Here is a 19,045-nt window from a genome sequence, read left to right as displayed (position 1 = left end):
TGTGCCTAAAAATATGCCATGATAGAAATAGGCTGACTGTTCGTGGGAGTCTCTATTCTGCATATATATATTTTTTTTTCGAATTTCCTATTCTGCATATATTGAACCTACAATAACTTACTAAGATGGATTTAGGGGCAGACCTAAGATTTTTTTTAACGGTGCCAAAATCAAAGAACATGTAAGAAAATTTTAAAAAATACATGCAAATTTGATATATAACAAATATATTGACTTATATAAGTTTACTCCTTTGTTTTACATCCAGTTTCAGTTTTAATCTCCCATCTAGTTTTTATAACATGCAAATTTGATATATAACAAATATATTGACTTACATAAGTTTACTCCTTTGTTTTACATCCAGTTTCAGTTTTAATCTCCCATCTAGTTTTTATAGTTTAATTCATGCTTTTACACATCGCATTAGGGAGCTCATGTGCCTCCACCTTGACTAGATATATATTGACACCATTACAAACGGATGTGAACACTCACTTCAATAGAAAAAATAAATAGAACTCTTATGGATTTTATTGAGGCCAAACATTGATGATATGAACACTCACTTTTCAAAATGCATACCTTACCAAAAATCATTGATGTTTCGTTGAATGACTTGTTTTTATTATCTACACAACACTGATTATAATTTCGTAATTTTTTATTCTGAAAAACTCGATAAAATTTAAATATAATTTCAATAATTATGTAATTCAATTAAAGAAAATCTCATCTTAAAGTTTACTCTAGGTCTCGATAAACAATAGAATTCACAAGCTCGAGCACAATACCAATCAAGGTCTGTCAAGTAATCTCCTTCATTAATTTGTTCCAGAACATTGCAGTAGCCCTCATGCTCAAGTACAACACCAGCCAAGCACTCTCACGCACCTCCCTTCATTTGCTTGTTCCAGATTATTACAGCAGTCCAAAGGGAAGAGAAGGGGGTGCACATCTTTCTTTTCCCTCCATGTTAAAACAATAATCTGAAACAACTATGATGAATTGAGAACATGCCTAAAATAGTTAGGCTGGAAAAAAACAAGGACTGCTCAACTGTCTTCTCTAATTAAAGATTTGGTAGTGTTTTGACACAACAAAATAAAACTTTCTGTTCAGTTTTGTTTGATTCCACTATGTTCAGTAGAAATAAAATGCACCACTTTTTCCCTTTATGCCATCTTCTGTTCTGCTAGTAACATGCACCAAATATAAAATAAAACTCATTCTTGTTCTTTCTGGTCACCAAATGCCACCCTAGTAATAGAAAGACTACCTGAGAAGCCTTTTTTTTTTTTTCAATTATCATTGTCTGACTAGATTTTCTAAATGGTAAACACAGCTCCAATAGTTCCAAACTATATTCTTTAGCTATCCAACAAAAGGGGAGCTTTTCAAATAAGGTTTAACCAAAAGATAACATCACCAACTACAACACCACTGGTTACTTATAGTTTTCTATGGTACAATGCACTGAAAGAAAGTAATTGAATTCTATACCAGCTAATCTTAGGATGAAGATGCTAACTGCTTCAGTTTTGCTTGTAAAAGCATCCCAACTTCATCCGCCACATTTTTCTTTTTCGATGCAACCTGCATTGCAAATTGTACAAATTCATCTTTCTTTTGAATCAAACAAAATGCAACATGTACATTCTTCTAAAACACAAATTCATTGAAAAGGTAACTCAGTCCAAATAAAAGCACAAATATTGTTCACTTCAGCCCATTCAACAACCAGAATACCAATTAGGAGCTAAAAAAATTCTATTTCAAAAAGTATAATTTGATCAATCACTATCCACAACATGATAACCAAAAATAGCACAAAATTAAAAAATTACAACCCTCAGACCAAAACAACAGTTAGGTCCCGTTTGGGAAAACAACTTAATTAGGCGCTTATGGTCATAAGCACTCATGACGCTTATTCATAAGCTATTTTAAAAAATTTATTGAAATGAACTGAAAATAAGCTATATATAAGCATAAGCTCTTTTTCATAAGCTATCCTGAGTAGCTTATGATAAACTGTTTGCATAAGCTCTCCCAAACACTAACATAAGCGCTTATGCTATCAGATAAACTCAAATAAGCTCTTCCAAACTTGGCCTTAATCTATTGTAAGGAGTGATAATTGAAAAGAAAAGCCAGCATCAATTTGGCATAGAACAGAACAATCAGTGTGCATATACATATATATCACTCAGTATCACAATCTAGAAGATTTGTAACAAGAAACTAACCTCAACGAGTTGATCGAAGTTTGATTTGAGCAAATTGATTTTACGCTCACAGTAATCTTTTCCTTCATCCATCGTTTTCTGATTTTGTCATCAACAATATAATGAGTAGTTAGTGATGGAAATCATTGTGAATTGAATGCAGTAGCAGCATGAATCAGATCTAAGCAGATGAAAGAAGTTGATTATACCTCGATGAAGTAGCCGGTTCCAACATCGACGAGGAGGTGCTGAGAATCGTCGAGAGTGCCGGGAACGTAGAGAGAGGCAGTGAGAGGGACGAGCATTTTGGAGGCGCGAGGGCGGAGAGCGAGGTCGTTGAGAGCGGAAGAAGCGATCTCGAGACGAGTGGTGGCGGTGCGAATGTTGGAGAGACTGTCTTGGAGAAGGTTAACCTCCAGATCCGCTTGTTCCTTCACCGCCTTCAACTGTTCCACGCTCATCCTCTCCAAACCGACGCCGCCACCGGCGCCGCCGCTCTTTACCGTCGACGAAGCCATGTTTTAGAACGCAAAACCCTTCAACTCCAACTCCTTCTCTTGTATTTGATCGATCGTGTAATTCGTAAGTCGTAACAGCGATACCCCTAATGTGTTCTTTTTCAATGACTTTTTTTATCATTTTTTATTTATCTTAAGGGTAAATGAATTGTTATTTTCTGAAGTAAAAAATTATTATTATGCACTAATATACATACGAAATTTTTTCTGAACACTGAAAAAGTAATGTATTTTTTTTTAAAGTGAAAAAGTAATGTAAATGATTAGAATTCGTTGATTTGCCATGTTATAATTAATTTTAACTTTTTATTCTAATTTGTCCGGTAGAATCGTCATTCTCCATCTCAATGTCGTTGTTTGCTTGGAGGAGGAGTCATGCCCTCACCCATGTCCACTTCTCTTGAACTTGTTTCACATCGTTCCCATTTTCATGACAAAAAAACCCCAACAGTGGGAAAGTTCTCAAATAAAATAACCCATAGATCTTAATCCCAATATGGAAGAGAAACAACAAATGCTACGATGTATGTTGGAACGAGGGATGATTGTTGCAGCGATGATTCGGAAGGTAGGCGGTGAGGCGGATAATGAGGTGTTAGAAAACAAAAACAAAGGAGAAGCTCAAAATCGATGTGCGCTTCGTGAATCTATTCAGAGTTGCTTATGTCGTCGTTATCCCCTATTGATCGAGGTTCTCTGTGGCTGTTGCACCTCAGTGAGTTGCCTCGCAGGGTCATCATTAGCGATGGAGACAAGCACGTAGACGATGAGCTTTTAGAAGAAGTTGAAGGCGTTGTGATCTTACCAAGAAGGAGTTTAGTTATATAGAACTAGGTTCCATTTTCGAGAAGATCCGGTGGTGGTGATTGTGGCAAAGGGCGAGGATGTTGAGGGGAGAGAGGGTGATGGAGAAGAGGTGGTGGAGGAAGGGAAGGGTGTTGAGGCCCCATTATGTACTTTATTATTGTGAAACTCATACTTTACTAGTATTGATAGAAAAAAATATCAAACATTAATTGAAAATACATATCCAACATTGTTGAATGGAGGCATCTTGAAAGTGAATCGTATTCCATGAATATGATATCTATCTATTGTGATGTATGGAATATATGACATATGGAATATATGACAAAGGTTGAGTGTTAGAGTATTTTTATTAATCGGTCATGTCATATAGGCCCGAAAACCACATTTCAAGTGTTGGTTTCTAGATTTTCCTGAATTCTTTCAACCAATGATGTTTTGTTTAAAATCAATAGGACAACCAAACAACAGTAAATAGAAGATAAACTCATACAAGAAAACAATGCCACAATGATGCAAAATTATTAATTAACGCATCATAACATGACATATTTGCTCACATTCACATCGAAGGTGATTAAATTAATACCTAAACCCAAAAGCTGACGGCTAACATTCAACAAACGAAGAAAACCTAAGTAAGACTGAACTAATGCAATTTGGATTCGATTACGGCCCACAAATAAACCATGTTGCAAGTAACATGGCCCATTCATGTATGTCGACTGCAATGCCACTAAAAAATAATGCGGGTCCAGAATCAGAATCAGTTTCCTAGGTAAGTTCAAAACGTCCATCATACAATGGTTTAAATACGGTCCAAATCATCCTACAATGGTTTTTTAAACTTGTTTTTCACCACGACATTTAATTCCATGGACCCATCAATTATTGGGAGCTGACCCTTCTGTTTAGCAATTATTAAGATAACATGTTCAATTTGAATACCCCACCAACACAGAAAAGTACAAGATCCATGAGTTGGCATGCTCCAACAACCTCTTCCAGTTTTCTTATCTATCCAGAGACTTCAAAACAGTGCACTGAGGAGTAAAAACATGTTACAACTTGCATGACTAAACCAGTGTAACAACCAAATATTGACTGACCAATAACTCATTTTCTCACCAGCTCCCATGGATCAAGAAAATGAGATCATGTTTACAATGTTCAGCCATAAGATGCATCCAATCAAGTTAGATTAATCTGATTTTAAAAAGAAAGTAAGTTACCTCCTGCTTAGTTTAAATTGTGATTCAGACATGCAAGACATCTTACAAATGAACTTAAATTTGGAGGAGGATTGAAATAGAATTACCAAAATTAGTTAATGTTAGACAGGATATCAATGCTTCTGGGGTTCCTTTTTCAACTTCAACTCAGAACTGTCATGCAGAGAGTGTTTTTCTTATGAGGATTGACAAGGATAATAAAATACATGGGGGAAGACAGGGAGCACAGGCACATGATGGTTTCCAAGGGTGTGGCAATAAAAGTCAAATTCATAACAACCAATTTAAATGTGCCATTATTGAGATGCACATAACAGTAAAAAAAAAGAGTTTTTCTATCAGTATTATCAACACCAAATTGACTGTTGAATCAAATGCACAAACACCATATCTGTTTTTACCAAAGGTGAAACATCAAATATAGTAACTATACCATGTACTGTAGTCTGGATCTTTATAGTTGTATATTTAAGACTTGAAATGAACACAGATTGTACCTAACCTTATCTTTCCTTAATAAATACTGAAATAGCCAGAGCACAAGTCCCCAGAAGAGTACCATGGAAATGGCAAAAACTAGCACAAAACTGAAGATGCTCAACTTGGTGGTGAGTGGAAGTTCCAAAACCTCCAATTGAATTATAATTACTAGGTACATTCAGAAGATAAAATTTGCCACAGAGTAATTTAAAAGCAGAAAGCAAACAGTGATTAAACTGCAAAAGGAGCTGGTAAATAAAGAAAGAAACAGATGGGTTTTTATTCACATCACTGGCACCCCAAAACAATCCATTACATACAAGAAAACATTATTCTCACGCTGATCAATCTAAGAAATGGCTAAGAATTGCAGATAAAAATATCAAAACAGAGGCTCACCAATAACCTCTGAAACAACTAAGACCAGCAAGGAGCATGAACATGGAGGAGAAAGAGAACATGACTAACCAGCAGCTATGCCAAATAAATTCATAACATGGCCCTTTACAATGGAGCTCAATCCCTCAAAAGATGCCCCAATTGCAGCCAAGAGACATGAATTCACAATCTATACTGAAAAGTAGGGTACTCCAACAAACTGGGAGTGACGATTGAACTTCATAAACACAATTCACTTAGCTCAGAAACAAGCTTGCAACAACTAATTACTTCAACTGCAAGAATAACAAGAGTTCTAGACCCAATTAGGACAGTCAGTCAAAACTGAAAACCCTATGAAAGTAGTGAAACAGAAGCAATCCATCATTCCAAGCTTGAACTTCAACTTGGAGAGCATTCTTCTCCAAAACAAACAATACAATTTTTCCTGATCGAGGTTCTGAAAACCGATTCCAGCCTCAATCTGTCTGTGGCAATTTATAATCACCACAACTATAAAAATATCACATAATCTCCATTTGTCTCCTCCATCAAAACCCCAGAATCTAAAACAATTTTGAACTTCTAAAAAGCCTAATTAAATTATCCAAACCAGAAGGAAGAAAAAGCCCTAATTGAATCCCTTGATTGATGGACTTCTCCACTCAAAACCAAGAAAAACCTAACACTAAATTGTACTTGGAATCTTCAGCTTTCCACACACACAGCAAAGCAATAGCCAAAAACACAGAACTTAAAATGCATATATATAGATATATACCAAGAAAACACCACCACCACCACCACAACCCCTTGCACCATCCACCAAGATGAACTTACCACAACAATAACTACCCCATCAACGATGGTCATCGTCTCTCCGACCAGAATTTCCATGCCCACCGGACAACGAAGCGAGCAAATTCAGATGCCCGGGAAGGTAATTCCCCACCCTCGCCGCCGAAGCTTCTCCCATGGCTTGCTGATGCTGCTGATGTTGCTGCTGCTGCTGATGATGAATGAAGAACGAAGCCTGCTGCTGCTGAGAAGCAGACACCGACACAGCCGGCTGCACCACCATTTCCGGCGCGGCGGCGGCGGCAGCAGCAAAGCTCCATATCTGTCCAAAATCAGGCCTAGCAGGAAGAGCCCACAAACCAGCAGGAGCAGCAGAGCCAACAAGCGAGTGTCCAACAGAGTCATCCTTGGCGGCGGGGGAGGAATCATCGTCGGTGCGTATACGCTTCCCGAGAATGAACGGAGTAGGAGTAGGAGCAAGCAAGGGTTTGTGGTCAAGCGAAGGAGAAGAGAGCGAGGAGTTGTTGGAGGCGCCGCGGAGCGAGACAGAGACGGAGGAGAAGCTGGCGGGGGTGGTGCCGGTGCCGGTGGCGGCGATGATGGAGGGCTCAGCTTGACGGAGGAGCCACTCGATGGTCTGGCCATCGGACTTGTGGCCGAGCTCGCGCGTGAGCTGGAAGACGCGGGCGGCGCAGATGATTGGCATCCGTATACGGCGGCCGCGGCCGTCGACTTTGCTGTGACGGTCCTTGGAGGGCGGTTTCTTGACTGATAACTGCTGTTGCTGGTTGGTCCTCTGTGGGTCAATCATTGACCCGTTGGTGGTCCCGTCAGAGCTAGACATAGTTAGCAGGTGTAGAGAGAAGTGAGAATAGGGTTTGTTACAGTGTGAATTTCTAGGGATTTGAATTGATGAAGATGAAGATGAAGATGAAGATGAAGATGAAGAAGAAGAATTGAGAGTTGAGTGAGGGAGTGATTGAATAGAGGGAGAAAGAGGGAACAGGGGTCTAATGATTGAGCGGCAGGAGCTGGTGGAGACAGGAGGAGGGCACATGGGTGGTGGGTTCCACTCTTCTCAAACCTCTCTCTTTCTCCCACGCGCTTTCTTCTTCTTCTACCTCCTCTTAATCCTTATACAAATTCTTCACACTTTTTCTTCTTCAATCATCCCATCCCTTCTTTGCCTCTCCATCAAACATGTTTTGTGCATGAAAGATGTGAAATGAGGTGAGAGATAGAAAAAAAAACTTGTCTCGGAGAAATTTAGGTGTTGTAACTCGTCTCCATGCGATGTCCCCCCATGCATTGTCTCCCTCTAGGCGGGACGTTCCACTAAAGCAAGCGATACGGGCTTGCGAGGCTTAAAAAACAAGAGCATATGTCTAACAACTCATAATATTCTGCTTTAGTCCAAGCCTATGCAAAGAGAGTCGAGTCGCCAACAACCAATGTCCTCTTTGGAGCAAAAGTCTAACAACTGACCACGTTTCGCTTTAGTACAAGTATGGGCAAAGCAAGTTAGATTTCCAACAATTTTATCGTCCTCTTTGGAGCATAAGTGGATGACGTTCCGCTTAAGTACGAGTCTAAGAAAAGTAATATGGGTCGCCGACAAGCGTCATCCTCTTTGCGCATTAATCACACACTCATCTCATCCCCCTTACTCTACTCACAGCAACATGAGATCGCACCTTTTCTTTGGCGAACCACTGCCTGAAGATTTCACTTTAAATGATTTTTGACTAGGAAGAGTTCGCCCACTTGTCCCCTCTCTTCTTCTCTTTTGCAATGACAATGGTTTCTATACTTTTCTATGACAAAGGCAATGGCGATATACTCTCATTGTTTTTACTTTTTTTAAAGAGTATATGTGTAACAAGATTAAACTTAAATTAACTTAATTACATTTGAGAGGGTGAAAGGAAAGGAGGAAAGATTTGACATTTTATGTGATAGGAAAAGAGGTAGAGTGAAAATAAAAACTAATAGTGAATAAATCAAGGTTGTCTATCCATATTCCAACACATTAGTAAGAGTTGGAGACATATGGATTGAGAGGGGGAGGTCAAGGGTTCAAACCTTAGAGAGTGTCATTTATCTTTTCAATGTAAAAAAAAAAATTCCAAAACATTCTTTTATCATCACTTGTTGAAAGTCTTAATAGTAATAACTTTAGTTCTTATTTAAATTTAATGATGGCTATAATTAAGAGCCTGTTTGGTTTTCAGTTGGGTGAATGTGAAAGCACATTCATTCAACCCAACAAGTACATTCCGTTGGCTGAATGTGCATTGGAAATCGTGATCTCGAATTCCAATGCTTCAAACGGACTTCCTAACTAAAAACCAAACACGCACTAAATTGCTTTCTTATATGCATTATCAACTCCTTGAGTGTGAGATGATGAGATATGTAGGATACTTGAGTTCTTTAAGAAGCAAATTGTATGAGGATTAATGAGCGGTGACGACGGTTATATATAAAGGTCACTATGATTATAACTTTTGATTTTAAGAGGAGGGATCCACTGAATTATAGGAGTAAGTTTCCAAATCTTGACCCTCAATTTTATTTAAAACTAACGAGTAAATGTCTATTCACAATTATGTGAACTTGAATATGAATGTATTTTCAATCCAATACTTCAATTTGGATCCGTTGTTGCAAATCAGTGGCCACTCTAACTATAACGATTGATTTAATAAGTAAATATTGTATGTTTCCATTTATGTGGGCTTGCATATGAATATATTTTCAGTCTAATACTTCAATCTGGACCCATTGAGAAAAATGTCATGAAATTCCTCAAATTGGCAGAGACAAAAAGAGAGTGGTCGTAATGCAGTCTAGGAATGTTAAGTTGCACATTTGCATGTTCATAACTTAAGCTAATGTTAAGATGATGATGGAGAAATATCATGTAGATGCAATAATCGTTTATTTGGTTACAATCATACATGCAATATTAGACCACTTTTTTTACTGGTGCAGGTTAACAGTTACCTTCCGGGATGGATTTTCTGGGCATTCTTTTGCACAGAAAATAATTTTTGATATATTTATGAAAGACAGCTTATTGTGCTGTGGCTTATTACCTTGACTCAAGAAGTGGGGACACGCTCCAGCAGAGTAGAGTAAAGAATGCTAAGAAATCCAAAGAGGATGCCAGGATGGAGTGGGGCCCATTCACTTTCAATTTTAAATGTTCTATATTATTTATTGATATGATAAATATCACTTGTTGTTGTGGAAAAAAAAAGTATTTACTTCGTGGAGTATGTTGTGAAAAAAAGGTACTACAATATATCTCATGACCATTTTAAATTTTAGGGTATTTTTTTAAATGAAATTTTAGGGTAATTAGTACATATAAATATGACTTTTTTAGTTTTTTTTTATGAATCTCTAAATCTAATGAAAATGTATTGCAATGTGAGGTAATGTGACACTTACTTTATCTCTTAGCTATGAGATTGTGAGTTTAATCAACATTTATTTATAAGAATAGAGTGTATATGATGGTCAATTAGTTATTGCTTAATGCGAGCACTCATAGTAAGAGAATTAGTCATTGCTATTAGAGTGATATTTGCTATTAGAGTGATATGTATTCTAATACCCATAAACATTTCTAAGTTAAGCTAAGTTCAAAATAACTTATACTATGAAATAAGTCCAATTATACTCTTCCAAATATGATCTTACCGGTTAATCCAATCAAATCAAAATCATTTAAATTATGCACTTTAGTTGTCACCCAAGCGGAAGTTTCCCGTAATCTCCAGCTAAATGTGGTATCTTGCAAAATCCACTCTTCTTTCGCCACGTTGGTTTCATACAAAGATATATCCAAATCATTACTAGTGTTTTTTTTTTTAAATAATACGATGTGATGTGATGATGAAATTGAAAATAGATTATTTTTTTTGAATCATAGCCTTAACCACAAAGGCTGACGAAAAAAAACTAAATATACATCTATGCTTGACAAAAAAGGATAAATTAATATATTGTATCGACTTACTTTAATATTAAAGAATATATCACAACAAGAAAAATAAACACGATTTCATGAGATAAAAAAATTATGTATAAAGGTTATCTCACTCACAGGACTAAATAGTAAAATTATCTAAAGATGGTTAAAACAAAGAAAATATATATTAAAATAAAATGAAATTCCTCCATATGTCAATAGCTATTTCATCATGCGCTGTCTTTTGCCACTTCTTTATAGATATCAATATACTATATAGCAGCTTATATTACTAAATAGCCAAAATATGATTAATTATACAAGCATTATTACGTGTTTCCTAATCCTAACCACACGAATTTGTTTTTATTATCGAAAGCAACTCAAAAGGAGGAGTTGATAATCATGCTAAGGATTTGATGCAACTTTTCAGATTTGCATGCTCCTACTCCTCAGCCTCAAATGATGGAACATTCCGTGCTACCCCATTAAATATTGGATCATGATCCTATTTCAATATATCTAACCTAATCGAATGAATGTTTTTGCAAATTTTTCCAAAACATTATTTTTAATTACCTTTCATTACTGAATTACTTTTACATATATCACTACAAATCAAATATACAGTGCAGTCTAATAATAGAATATATATATATATATATATATATTTAAAAACTAAAACAAAACTTTATGAGAAATGCAGCAGCATATTATCATTTCATTATGATATATGAGCAAGGTTGGTTTGCAATTGATCGGCTTGAGCTAGAGCAGAACGTTTTTTAACTAAGTTATCTTTATCGCGAGGCCCTTGGGCCGGCTTAGATATTAAGTCTTTTGACCTTTTAGGGCAGCCGCTAGATTAACTCCTCTTTTCATAGTGGACAATTAAACAAATCAGAAGGCTACAATTCATGTAATTTTGGGAACCTCTTTTAAAATTGACGGGAGGAAACAATTAGCTGGGAAAAGAAGAGGGGTACTTGAAAGAAGCTACAATGTACAGTATGATATTTTTTCAGGGCATAACAAATTTCATGATAAATTTGGCATTTGGTTGAAATTTTCATAATAAATTTTGGGGCATTGCTTTGGTACCTTATAAAAAGAGAGTCCAACACCTTTTAGTCTGTTGTTTATAATATTAAGCTTAAATTGTAAATTTAAAAAAATTATTTCAGAAGATATAAACGTTAGTTAAATTATGACAAAAAACACATATTATTTAATTTTGACAATATATTGCATTGTACTAAAATAAAATAAAAAAGCACATGTAAGGATTAAAGTGAAATTATATTTTTAACTTATTTAATTATGATGTGTCAAGATAATAAATATGATTAGATGTCCATATAAAACTTATAAACATTGTCAATGTATAATTATGAAACTCAAATAGCAAAGAGATGGATTTTGACATATGCTGAATATTCAGAGTGGATAAATTGTGTTCTCTTGGATCTAAAGCATATAGATGATAAGACCAACTAGTTCTGACTTGATATTTTGCAAGATAGTGAAAATCAGACACCAGCACAATGATAGACTCAAATAATTTAACCACTACTGAGCAGATACATCTGAATCAGTCAGGATTCACTAGGGAGAACATTGAAGAAATGATAAACCTCATCTCCATCAAGGGCACCTACCTCTGTCATGCAAACAGAGCAGCAGACTTGCTTGAATGTTTCCGTGTTAGTTGAATGTGCATCACTCGCATCAATGCCTTCGGTCCTTCTATTTCTTTTTCTTGATTTTGAAATATTTTGTTTTACAACTTTGTCATCCTTAATCTTGCAGTTGACAACAAATACTGCCCTATACTGGGTCAAAAAATTTTCATGCCTGCAAGAAACTAATGAAGCTCAGTCTTTCATAACTGAAGTCACTATCCCTTGAACAAAATTAGCACTTATTTAATGTATTTGAATGGTTAGTTTTTCAAGGGGGATAATAACAAATGAACAGCCAGTAAAAAAAATCCATAGATTTCCAAATTCCTCATGGCATCTTAAAAAACCATGTGAAACAGTTTCTAGGGTTCAACTCCAACTCACACTTATACTTTGGTTAAGAAAACTTCAAACACATATACAGGCTGAAACAGCTATGTCGTAATGATTGGAAATGTATCCTAGATCACAGGCTTGCATCCTGAGTAACGTTCACATCTCACAGATCTTATGTAGTCACAAACTAACACCAAAAGCATTTCACAAATTTTTTGAATGTCTAAAGCATGACCTTGGATACAGCCCGTCCTAAACATCAGATTGTGCAGGTTAATAAGATATAATTCTCAGAAAGAAAATGGCCAAAATCTTTTCAGAGAAACTTCTATTGTTTTAAAGATGTAAACTTTAGTTTCTTCAACATTACTTGCCTACTTGGACAAAAAAGATGGATATATGAAAGCACGAAACTTGATCAACAACCAGTTAAATTAGTTGTTTTTATCAGCATTTACAATTTCCTTCTTCCACTGCTCTACTTTTACGAAGAACAAGTTTCCCTACAATTAAAAAATCATTGCTAAACAGCACATGTACTTATTGTCTATCTCCAATTATCACACAACAGCTACAAGACTTTTGAGGCTTATACTGCATTTCATAGTATAATCTTCCTTCTAATAATATAAATACCCTTCCTAGCCCCATCACATCCACAAGCAACTAAGTATTGTTCTGAATGAAAATAAAAATAATAGGGTTATTCAACCTAGCTATATACATATGGCCGGTAAAGACCAAAGTCACCAAACAAAACAACAATTCATGTGGCGAACAACGCATAATGCGGAAGTCTGCATATTTAAGTATATACCTTTGACATTCTAGGCAGAGAGTAGTAAAGCAAGCAGGGCAGCTAAGCACAGCATCAGAGGTAGCTCCATGTCTTTTTTTATGAATCCACACTTCATTCTTATCATCAAGATCAGGATCATAAAACTCTGGTTTGATGGTGTAATCAATCTCTTCATCATCAGAAACTGATATTCAAATCAAATAAACACAAGTTAGATGGCCACCTTAATTGACACATTAAACCTGTAAACCTAACCTATTTAGATAAAAGTAACAACCAGAACAGAACACCCCAAATTATGAACCCAACATTAATATTAACCTTGGTCAGGTAACTACAAATTATGAGAATCTTCATAACTATTTTCCTAATTTTCTTCTGTTGGAAAAATTATTCTTGAGCAACCAAAAGCTGTAGCTTGCTACTATGAATTGTTCAATCATTGAAGAAGAATGAAAATGGCGAAGTTGATTACCAGTTTTCTGTGAATTGGTGGGTGAATCAGCATTACCACTTTTGCCATCTCCTTCTTCCATCTCTATCTCCCTCAAGCGCGCGCACACAAACACAGTCTCTAGAGAGAGTGATGAATGGAACCTGATTAGAATCGGTGATTGGGCTGAAGCAATATTGGGCCTATTGTCTAGAGATCAGTTTGTACTTTGTAACGGATAATGATAATCATGTTCGAGACACAAACATTCATATCATTATAGAGCTCCTAATATTCACAAGACTCGAGTTCGAAACCCTTTTTAAAAGTAAACGAATCATGTATCAGTTGAACCAAATACCAACTGATTATTATTTATTTCTTTGATTTTTCTGAAAACAACTTTGATTATTTATATAATAAGTTAGGGTCAAGTCAAATTAGTTGTAAGTTTGCTTCCACAAAAATGCCTAGTGGCTTATATAAAAATTCATTCCAATTAGAAAATGATTAATTATCCGACAACCAATATTTGGCACTACAATACAATAAACAAAGACATTATACTTGGACTTAATCACATTTTCATTGGAATATTGCTTCAAATTTACACAATTATGATACATCGATTGTTTATTGTTTACTGATTCTCCTTTCTTCCTTCTGTTTTCTTCATCCTGGTTTCACCAATTGTGTAGATTCATTTTGTTTAGATAGATGTTCCCATCACTATGGCACCAATGATTTTGAAAAATCCATTCCATGCTTCTGGTTCCAAAATGGAATTTCAGGGTGTGCTAGGAAGGAAAGTTGACCTTCCATCACTTACTGGTTAGCTGAAAATGGATGCCTCTGAGAAGATTAGAGGGAAGAAATCATATAAAAACATGTTTGGATCGGCTCCTATTTCCTTAGAATCAATTCTGAAACATATAAGCTACTCACGGAAGCTTCTCCCAAGAGGTGGTTCTGACTTTAAAATCAATTATAGAAAGATTTCCAACCATGCACTCATGATGTATATATTACGAAGTAGTCTTCTATAATCAGCTTAATGATAACTCTGACATGTAGGAAACTGATAGTGTAAATGCCACCCAAAATGGCATGATCATGGTATAAGGTGCAGCAGCTTGCTTGTAACCCATTGAGATGAGGTAGTGCAGAAACTTGATTGCAAGAATGAGGAAGCCATGATGAATGGATTTCATTATTGTGCTGAGTGATTTTTCTGCGGCACAGTCACAAAGATGTAAGCATTGCTAGTAAATTGTACGTTCAATAGGAAATGAAATACTGAAGGTAAAATATTGCACAATGCTGAAATGAATACTCACCAATAATACTGCCCAAGAGATTGCAATCATTCTCAGCTTTATAATTCTTGGGAGTGTCACAAATGCATGAGCTGAAAATAGCACCTGCAAAAAGGCCAGAAAGGGCATAAAGGCAAACAATTTTATTCATGATGTTCTGTTTTGCTTCTTTTTAGCCTGATATGATTTTTGACTTCCCACTGAGAAGATAATTAAAAGGGCAAAGCTCACTTCTGCACTGTTACGGATCCCAGAATACTCCCTTTTATACAACAAGATCCTCAAAGTCCAAGTTCAGAATAAGAACAGGTAGGTTGTTCAATTATTATATGAAGTCAACTTGGTAGAACCTAATCTTGCTGGGCAAGGTATAACCAACCAGAGTGATAAAATAAAATTTTCAATAAAAATAGCGTTTAGTACTTAGTTATTGAATATTGGAGAGGACTTGTCACAAACCTCGTTCCTCTATTTATTTGGGCTGCAAGGAATCACCAACCAACGACAAGCAGAGTTTAGTATTGTGGTAAAAAGAAAATAAGCACTGGTTGGCCAAAATGAATAAACAATGAACTATGAATTTGTGTAAAAAATTTACACGCTATACAATTCATGCAAAAAACAAAACTTCAAGAGACCACAATTGGCTTAATTGAGAGGTCAAACTCAGTTTCAGAGTATGTATCTGTGAAGATCTCTTCTTATCTAGCCTAGAGGAGTATAGGTCCTCAAAAACCTCTTATTGTGACGTTTAAATCATCTTGAGCAAATGTGAGGCACACATTATAATGCGCATTAAAATTCTAATTAATTAAGATAAGCGTTTTAGTTTTGGTTTCATCTCTCGAGATAGACCGACTGGTCACAATGAATATAATCGGGGCGTACTCCATGAAGGAACACAGTTCAACAGACACAGAGCCTTTCAAGGCGAAGAGTGGCTGAAGAATTCAATCTTCATATAATTCAGTCAAACTCAATCAGGTGAATCTCCGACTGCATACAATCTTCATACAATTCAGTCAAACTCAACCAGATAAACAAAAGGAGAAATATGGTCTATGCCAACATTGCATAAAAGGTGACAGCAGATACATTATGGTTCTCCACAATGGATGATTGGAAGATGATATGTACACAACCAGCAGGGAAAAAATGTTATCAATATCAGCACCTAAAAGCTCCATAACCTTGTGATTTCACGCAAGCAAATCCCATATTCCAGCTATCAACTAGATTAAACAAAAAAAATTGACCTTTGATTGTGCAAGTAACAGGCCACAGATGATAATATCTCTTACAATCCTTATAAGGACTTTGTAAACATAACATTGCAAGTAATATATTCACGGAAACTCTGAGCTGCATAAACATAGTTTCCAGTTTTTCAACACAAATTAATACCTGCATACATACCAAAGGAAAAACTATCTATCAGTAGATATCAACATAATACCTTCTTAATTATTGAATGCACAAATAAATCAAAACTAAAGACCACACATAGATGCAATTTTTTCTGGTTTTGTCCTAGAATATATATGTAAGTGATCATTCGGCTACAGAATTTAGAAACGAATAAGCATTCCACACATTTTCTGGCTCCATAGGACAATATATAAGAACAATAGAGATGACACAATTAAGTTCCATTCTGAACAATTTGTCCCTTTTCATATGCATACAATTATGAGAATCAGATAAGCATATATAAAAAGAATTGGGGAAAAATTAAAGTAAAATCGAAGAACCATGTATCCGATTTTCACGGTGATCTTTTTTGCTTAGACATGGATGCTACGTACAAGGGGAAGGGGACAAAGAAAATTACAGAGAACATACATCGAGTCTCCTTCTATTCCAATCTTACAAAGGGATGAGAGGATTTTTTCCAGTATTGTATTTTAATTTCCTAATCCTACCAAATATTAGCATTCAATATGACTAAAACATAAAGCATGGAGAGTACTAGGGAATCTTTGAAACTAACAGCGGTTTTCATTTCTATTCATTTTCACCTTATGAAGCACTGCCTAAAGTAGAACGTGAAGAAGTAAATCCTTTTACATAAAAGTTTAAGACTCCTTTAGTAAAAAGAATAGATAATTCAAAACTTCATAATAGTGCATAAAAAGGCTGATTCAAACCCCTTCTCTTTTTCCCATATAAACCACTTCTCTAGGGAAGACTATGGGATGGGCACTTGGGCAGCTCCATGGTTTTAAGCTCTCACTTAATCATTGAGACAATGAACCAAAAACATAGGACAATCAATATCCAGAACATCAACAGTTTGACAAATTACTTGTTAAAACCTCTAAGATGGAAATAACTATAATATGAAAATATCAAGTGTAATTTGAAAAGCTATGAGAATAATCAATTCACTAATTCACTTGAGCACAAGAAGGTATCTTGAGGAGTATACAAAACCTTCTCAAGCTGTAAGAAGGCAAGAAAATTAACTTTGACTGAGAATTAAAGTATCAGAACAACCAACAACATTGATCAAAGAAAAACCCAGGAAGTCTACAAACCATGATAAAAGCCAAGAATTACATATGCTGTGATTTAGTTGAACTTCTGAATATCTATTCCCTGAATCAATTAAAAAACAATAATTTCAATGTCAACTCCATCAAACAAGACCATCAAAGCAAACAAAGGATTGAATCAGAAACTTTTCTAACAGCACTCAACTACATACTAAAGCAGTACAATACTCTTCCGACTGAACAACAATGCATAGCATTAGCCAAAAGAATTGTGATAAAATGTGAAGTTTACAATGCCACCCATCAATTATCGGTCATATAATACTATACAAACAAATGGTTAATTCTAATTCCTAAATCCAACTCAAAACTTAATGTATCTCAATTCTCAAATCTAATGAAACAACAAACTAAAATAATATGAAACTAGTAAAACACATAAACTAATAAACAAACAACATCATCACTTACAATTTCAATCCAAACCCTCCTGCCTATTTCCCCATCCTCTTTCACCACTGTCCTGAGCAGAGTCACCTCCACCTCCACCAAAAGGATACCGCAAAGATATTCTGAAAGTCCTGTGAACAGGTCTATTTCCCCCTCCACCGCCACCACTGCCACCACTACCACCCTCACCAACAGACCCAGACCCATCACCACCGTCCCCCTGTGACCGATTCTCATAATCAGCATCGTCAGTGGGCAACTCATACCGACACACAGGGCAAGAATTGTGCAACTGAAGCCAGGGGAGCAAGCACTCATCATGGTACACATGCTTGCAAGGCATCTGCTTCACCTGCGTACCCTTCTCAAACTCGTCCTGACAAACCGCACACTGGTTCAGCTCCGAGCTCAGCAGCTCATCATCCACGGTCACAGTCGGCAGCTTCTCAATGGCGTCCTTCGACGCCGGCGGCGTCCCGTAACGGTTCGGATCATTCTCGGCGAGCTGCTGGATCAACTGCTCCAACCCGGGGCCAAGAAAGTAATCGCCGAGGTTGGCAGGGAGGCGAAGCCCGGGTTCGCCAGGGTGGTCAACCTCGAACTGAACGTTGGCTCCGTCAGCGCGAAGGCCTTGGAGGTGGTTCTGGAGAAAGAGAATCGGGTCGAACATGTCCGATTCGGGTCGGGTACCGGAGTGAGGGTTCTGGAAGTCGACGGCGGAGGACAACAAGAGAGGGAAAAGGGAGAGAGGATGGAAGGGGAAATCGGAATCGGAGGAAGAGTCGGAGCCGAAATGCAATGCGACGTTAGGGTTAGGGTTGGGATTATTTGGCGGCAATTCTTCGACAAAACCTTCGAGGCAGATCGGGCAGAAAGGCTCGGAGTCATCGTCGGAGCAGGTGAATCTCCGACTGCACACGTGGCAGAAGAACGGCTTAATTCCGCCGCTGCCGGAAGACATGACTCGTCGGAGAAGGAGAAGCGACTGAGAATCACGATAACTGGTTTGGTTCTTTGAACAGTTGAAATGATTTGATTTTTCTTCTTCTCTTTTTGGATGACAAATAACTGGGCCAAGGTTGGACTTGAATTTGGGTCAGCCCAACACATTTGG

General features: G+C 36.7%; 4 protein-coding genes across 5 annotated transcripts; all 4 read right to left on the bottom strand.

The window, feature by feature from the left end:
• Positions 1–586: 586 nt before the first annotated feature.
• Positions 587–2,831, bottom strand: LOC130717757 (prefoldin subunit 5). The gene is made up of 4 exons (XM_057568114.1): positions 2,438–2,831; positions 2,250–2,327; positions 1,504–1,596; positions 587–989 (listed from the first exon to the last, which is right to left on the bottom strand). Exons 1-3 carry the CDS (start codon positions 2,744–2,746, stop codon positions 1,513–1,515), a joined length of 471 nt encoding a protein of 156 aa, XP_057424097.1. The 5' UTR covers positions 2,747–2,831; the 3' UTR covers positions 587–989; positions 1,504–1,512.
• A 2,690-nt stretch (positions 2,832–5,521) lies between these two features.
• On the bottom strand, positions 5,522–7,556 carry LOC130717756 (transcription factor TCP7-like). Its single transcript, XM_057568113.1, has one exon. The coding sequence runs from the start codon at positions 7,496–7,498 to the stop codon at positions 6,503–6,505; it is 996 nt and encodes a 331-aa protein (XP_057424096.1). The 5' UTR covers positions 7,499–7,556; the 3' UTR covers positions 5,522–6,502.
• A 4,252-nt stretch (positions 7,557–11,808) lies between these two features.
• LOC130717440 (uncharacterized) lies at positions 11,809–13,956 on the bottom strand. The gene is made up of 3 exons (XM_057567658.1): positions 13,713–13,956; positions 13,256–13,421; positions 11,809–12,274 (listed from the first exon to the last, which is right to left on the bottom strand). Exons 1-3 carry the CDS (start codon positions 13,771–13,773, stop codon positions 12,016–12,018), a joined length of 486 nt encoding a protein of 161 aa, XP_057423641.1. The 5' UTR covers positions 13,774–13,956; the 3' UTR covers positions 11,809–12,015.
• Positions 13,957–16,023: 2,067 nt separating this feature from the next.
• LOC130717439 (E3 ubiquitin-protein ligase RING1-like) lies at positions 16,024–18,968 on the bottom strand. 2 transcript variants are annotated; one of them, XR_009012315.1, is made up of 3 exons: positions 17,953–18,968; positions 17,524–17,584; positions 16,024–16,390 (listed from the first exon to the last, which is right to left on the bottom strand). XR_009012315.1 is itself a non-coding variant. In XM_057567657.1 (2 exons), the coding sequence occupies exon 1, from the start codon at positions 18,890–18,892 to the stop codon at positions 17,957–17,959; it is 936 nt and encodes a 311-aa protein (XP_057423640.1). In that variant the 5' UTR covers positions 18,893–18,967; the 3' UTR covers positions 16,024–16,390; positions 17,953–17,956. The 2 variants fall into 2 exon arrangements, 1 of the variants encoding a protein (XP_057423640.1); XM_057567657.1 differs by lacking the exon at positions 17,524–17,584 and having other exon boundaries at positions 17,953–18,967.
• Between the last annotated feature and the right edge of the window lie 77 nt (positions 18,969–19,045).

Source organism: Lotus japonicus, chromosome 5 (genome assembly GCF_012489685.1).
Source record: "Lotus japonicus ecotype B-129 chromosome 5, LjGifu_v1.2".
Lineage (NCBI taxonomy): Eukaryota > Viridiplantae > Streptophyta > Magnoliopsida > Fabales > Fabaceae > Lotus > Lotus japonicus.
The sequence above is the reverse complement of the archived record's forward strand: the minus strand, read 5'-3'. Positions and strand labels throughout refer to the sequence as shown.

Bases quoted from the DNA above. Each gene is read 5' to 3' on its own strand.
- LOC130717757 (XM_057568114.1), bottom strand. From the start codon at position 2,746: ATGGCTTCGTCGACGGTAAAGAGCGGCGGCGCCGGTGGCGGCGTCGGT. The intron at 2,328-2,437 runs GTATAATCAACT...TGACAAAATCAG, and splicing joins GAACCGGCTACTTCATCGAG to AAAACGATGGATGAAGGAAA. The intron at 1,597-2,249 runs GTTAGTTTCTTG...TTTGCAATGCAG, and splicing joins ACTTCGATCAACTCGTTGAG to GTTGCATCGAAAAAGAAAAA.
- LOC130717756 (XM_057568113.1), bottom strand. From the start codon at position 7,498: ATGTGCCCTCCTCCTGTCTCCACCAGCTCCTGCCGCTCAATCATTAGA.
- LOC130717440 (XM_057567658.1), bottom strand. From the start codon at position 13,773: ATGGAAGAAGGAGATGGCAAAAGTGGTAATGCTGATTCACCCACCAAT. The intron at 13,422-13,712 runs GTAATCAACTTC...TTTGAATATCAG, and splicing joins CACCAATTCACAGAAAACTG to TTTCTGATGATGAAGAGATT. The intron at 12,275-13,255 runs GTATATACTTAA...AGTTTCTTGCAG, and splicing joins CTCTGCCTAGAATGTCAAAG to GCATGAAAATTTTTTGACCC.
- LOC130717439 (XM_057567657.1), bottom strand. From the start codon at position 18,892: ATGTCTTCCGGCAGCGGCGGAATTAAGCCGTTCTTCTGCCACGTGTGC.